This window comes from Leucoraja erinacea, chromosome 25 (assembly GCF_028641065.1).
Source record: "Leucoraja erinacea ecotype New England chromosome 25, Leri_hhj_1, whole genome shotgun sequence".
NCBI lineage: Eukaryota > Metazoa > Chordata > Chondrichthyes > Rajiformes > Rajidae > Leucoraja > Leucoraja erinaceus.
In genome coordinates, this window is record NC_073401.1 from 4,594,701 (window position 1) to 4,599,681 (window position 4,981).

Here is a 4,981-nt window from a genome sequence, read left to right on the forward strand (position 1 = left end):
CTTTTTATCTTTATAATTTCTCAGCTCTATCCACAATTACTCTACATCTTCTGATCCTATGTCACCCCTCACTAAGGACTAAATTTAATTCCTGACCAACAGATCTACCCCATCCCCTCTGCCCACCTTCCTATCATTCCGATATGACGTATAACCTGGAACATAAGCTGGAATATTTAGCTCCCAGCTCCAATCCTCTTGCAGCCACATCTCTAATTCTCACAACATCATACCTATCAATCTCTAACTGTGCTACAAGCTCATCCACTGTTTCTTATACTACCTGCATTCAAATACAACACCATTCAAATATTCACCTCCTTTCTCACACCGGCCCCAATTTTACCCGACCTTACTCTCTTATCCCTTCTTGAATTTGCCGTCTTCTTGGGAGACTTCTGTAGCATTACCTGCACTCTTTTTCCATTTAACTCCATCCTTATACTTCCAATTTGCTGACCCCCCCCCCCCCCCCCCCGTATTTAGTTTAAAGCTCTATCTACAGCCCTGGTTATACGGTTTACCAGGTGACTGGTTCCAGTCGGGTTCAGGTGGAGTTCGTCCGGTCTGAACAGTTCCCTTCTTTCCCAATACTGGTACCAATGTCTCACAAATTCAAAGCCACTTCTTTCACACAAGTCTTATAAACTGGATAACAACTTGCCATGGCTTTGTGTAATCCATGACAGAGAAAGTGATCAAGCCACGAGGGTTGGTCAGATGCACAGGAGCAATGCCATACCTCCTCCTCCTCCTCCTCCTCCTCCACTCCCCCACCCAACCCCCCTCCCCCCACTACTCCTCTCCCCCTTTTCACATTTTTCTTTTTCATCAAGCAGTCTTCCCTGCCATTTTGCTGTGTGTGGCACAGGGAGAGTTCCTTAACAGTGGCTTTCTTCCTTTGGGAACCAGACACAGCTTCCTTCAGTATGTGACTACAAAATTCGAGGGAGCCGCTTCAAAAATATTCTATATGCTTAAGAAAGAACTGCAGATGCTGGAAAGATTGAAGGTAGATCATGGAAGGTAGAAAATGCAGGTGAGGCAGCATCTATGGAGAGAAGGAATAGGTGTCGTCTTGGGTCGAGACCCTTCTTCAGTCTAATGTCTGGGAGGGGGGGGTGGGAAAAAGAAAGGAAGAGGCGGAGACAGTAGGACTAATGGGAGAACTGGGGAGAGGAAGGAGGGAAAAAGCAAGGGCTATCTAAAACTAGAGAAGTCAACTGGCCATTCTGTCCTGGGCCTCCTCCATTGCCAGAGTGAAGCCCAGCGCAAATTGGAGGAACAGCACCTCATAGTTCACGGGTAGTTAACATCCCAGCGGTATCTAATTTTAGACAGCCCTTGCTTTTTCCCCTCCCGCTTCCCAGTTCTGCCATTAGTCTTACTGTCTCCACCTCTTCCTTTTGTTTTCCTGCCCCCCCCCCCCCCCCCGCCGACATCAGTCTGAAGAAGGGTCTCGACCCGAAACATCGCCTATTCCTTCTCTCCATAGATGCTGCCTCACCCGCTGAATTTCTCCAGCATTTTTTGTTTACCGTCAAAAATATTTTAGCTGAATTTTCCTTTGATGCCTTGTTTCACATCTTACCTTTCTATACCTGTGTCTCTCTGACTCTCAGAGTGAAGGGCTTCGTCCTGAAACATCATCCATTCCTTCTATACAGAAATGCTGCCTGTTCCGCTGAGTTACTCCAGTATTTTGTGTCTATCTTTGGTGTAAACCAGCATCTGCAGTTCCTTCCTACTACATCTTCACTAAATTTATTTTATGAAATCCGAGTGGGTGTTAGCACTTTACACAGCCCATGTTTCACACGCCAAAGGAGGGTGACATCCAATTTCTTGGTAACCATGCAGTAAAGCTGAGCCAGTTTCACATAGGCTGTCAGAGGAAGCTGAGAAGTATATGATGGCATGAGAAAATCCTGCATATTGATGCTGAAACACAGGTAGGTTTAAATACTGATCAGATGGGTGACTAACAAAGGAGATCTTCAATGACAGGTTGTAAAGAACAGTAAGCCTTCCCGCTAATGGCAAAATAAACATTTCAAGAGTTTCTTTAATCACCCTTGAAGCATTTTAATATATGCCAGAGAACTGGGAGAACCTTACTCTTTACCTTTCCACCTGTCGATGTGAATGTAGAGCTTATGAACCAAGGTAGAACAGAAGCGAAAGCAATGATAATCTCACAACTGCAACCCGTTCATCGTTAATCATGCAACTCAAAGCAGAATCTCCTTTGCAATGCGCCGCGTGCGGTTCAAAGCACAAATGATCCTGAGCAGCCTTCCACGTGCCCACAGAATTCAAACCAACCTGTGATACCATGGCCACCCTTGAGCTCAACGGATGAAGGATCGAATAAATAATGCATACGTACAAATATGGCAGTACTCAGAAACTATAGGATAATTGGTGGAGGAAATAGACAAATTCAAACCATTACAAATCTTAAATCTCTGAAGTTGTATTTTAGACACACAATGTTCATGTAAACTACAGGAATTTTTTAATTTTGTTTTAAAAGGCTCACCATTAATCACCATTAAATGAGAAAATAGTAAATGTTTTTTTTAAAACATGATTATACTTGTGGATCTTCTGTGATCTTTCTCAAGAATTAAAATGACACAGAAATCCAATTTAAATCAAATGCCAATATCTTACAAACAGGTAGGTTACTGAAAAATCATGTAAAATAATTAAAGCTAACTACTCCTGCATATTGATGCTTTAGAAAACAAGTTGATACTTGGCCTTCCCCAACCCACTTATTTCAATAAGAAAAGGGTTTAAATACTGATCATGCCTTAACCTGACACCGCCAGTTTCAACGTCACAACAAAAGGAATTATCTTCATGGACAGTAAGCCTTGACCAAAGGGAGATCTTCAATGAAGGTTGTAAAGAACAGTAAGCCTTCCCGCTAATGGCAAAATAAACATTTCAAGAGTTTCTTTAATCACCCTTGAAGCATTTTAATATATGCCAGAGAACTGGGAGAACCTTACTCTTTACCTTTCCACCTGTCGATATGAATGTAGAGCTTATGAACCAAGGTAGAACAGAAGCGAAAGCAATGATAATCTCACAACTGCAACCCGTTCATCGTTAATCATGCAACTCAAAGCAGAATCTCCTTTGCAATGCGCCGCGTGCGGTTCAAAGCACAAATGATCCTGAGCAGCCTTCCACGTGCCCACAGAATTCAAACCAACCTGTGATACCATGGCCACCCTTGAGCTCAACGGATGAAGGATCGAATAAATAATGCATACGTACAAATATGGCAGTACTCAGAAACTATAGGATAATTGGTGGAGGAAATAGACAAATTCAAACCATTACAAATCTTAAATCTCTGAAGTTGTATTTTAGACACACAATGTTCATGTAAACTACAGGAATTTTTTAATTTTGTTTTATAAAGGCTCACCATTAAATTGAGAAAATAGTAAATGTTTTTTTTTAAAACATGATTATACTTGTGGATCTTCTGTGATCTTTCTCAAGAATTAAAATGACACAGAAATCCAAATTTAATCAAATGCCAATATCTTACAAACAGGTAGGTTACTGAAAAATCAATTTTCCCCCATTGTAAAATAATTAAAGCTAACTACTCACATTTGCAACATACAAATGAATACATGAATATTCATTAAATATTTTTTAAGATGTGATTGACAAGTATGATACTTGGCCTTCCCCACCACTTATTTCCAATCAAATAACTGTAGATTTGCCTTACCTCTCCGGTGGAACGTTATCTGTATTACTACTATGCCTTCTTTGCATCTTCTTCCAGTCCGTCGTAAATTGGAAAAACAAATCTAAATGCAACGGAAATTTGTAACACAGGTTAATCATGCTGTTAATCATAGTGAAGGATGTAACAACATGTTATACTCAAATCAACATTTTGTATAAAACGAGCAGTAAATTGAGCAGCTCTGGAAATTACACTTCACAAATAGCATTACATTGAACCTTTTCTCATCTGTCTTAGGCCTATTTACTATCATGTTGGAATAAAGCATCAATTTGCAGACAGTAACATTCTGATTATTACATTTTCTCAGCATGAGTGGAAACGCCCAGTTCAACTGTTAATATTCATTGGCGATGGCTTTGGGGTTATTGTATAAAGGGGAGGGGGCTGCTATGCTGCATTTGGTCGGTTTGTCACAGATAGCCCCGGGTACAGGGAGCATCTCTGCTCCATTCAACCCCATGCATCCCCTGCAGCAGTAGCCACCTGACTGTCGGGGGCTGCCTTTGTTGTTTGACCTTTCACCTTTCCCCATGCCCCGCACGTGACGTCACCGCGCCTTATGCGTGAGCGGTCGAGGGTTGATCGGCAGCTGGGTCCGCCAATGAGCGAGGGGTTTGTGCAGCGGCGTGGGGAGGTTGGACCAATCGCAGAGAGGCGCTGGAGGAGGGGCGGGACTTCCGGCGGCGTGCTCGCGGTTGTTTTGCTGCCGGAGCCAGAGTCGGGGGCGCGCAGTGAGCGGGCGGGCGTGCGGCCTGTCGGGGGCGCGCAGTGAGCGGGCGTGCGGCCTGTCGGGGGCGCGCTGAGTCGGGGGCGCGCAGTGGGCGGGCGTGCGGCCTGTCGGGGGCGCGCTGTGGGGGCGCGGGCCTGTCGGGGGCGCGCTGTCGGGGGCGCGCAGTGAGGCGGGCGAGCGGGCGGCCTGTCGGGGGGCGCGCTGTGGGCGTGCAGGCGGCCTGTCGGGGGCGCGCAGTGGGGCGGCGGCGGGCGTGCGGCCTGTCGGGGGCGCGCGCTGTGGGCGTGCAGGCGGCCTGTCGGGGGCGCGCTGTGGACTGGCGGCCTGTCGGGGGCGCGCTGTGGGCGTGCGGGCGTGCGGCCTGTCGGGGGCGCGCTGTGGACTGGCGGCCTGTCGGGGGCGCGGCCTGCGGCCTGTCGGGGGCGCGCTGTGGGCGGCCTGTCGGGGGCGCGGCCTGTCGGGGGGGC

General features: G+C 46.4%; 1 protein-coding gene across 1 annotated transcript in view; it reads right to left on the reverse strand.

The window, feature by feature from the left end:
- rnft2 (ring finger protein, transmembrane 2) overlaps window positions 1–4,299 on the reverse strand; it is a 45,323-nt gene extending 41,024 nt beyond the window's left edge. The window contains exons 1-2 of the mRNA XM_055655596.1: window positions 4,082–4,299; window positions 3,761–3,842 (exon numbers count right to left, since the gene is read on the reverse strand). Coding sequence (XP_055511571.1) covers window positions 3,761–3,842; window positions 4,082–4,094 — 95 coding nt within the window. The 5' untranslated portion in view covers window positions 4,095–4,299. The remainder of the gene's footprint in view (window positions 1–3,760; window positions 3,843–4,081) is intronic.
- Between the last annotated feature and the right edge of the window lie 682 nt (window positions 4,300–4,981).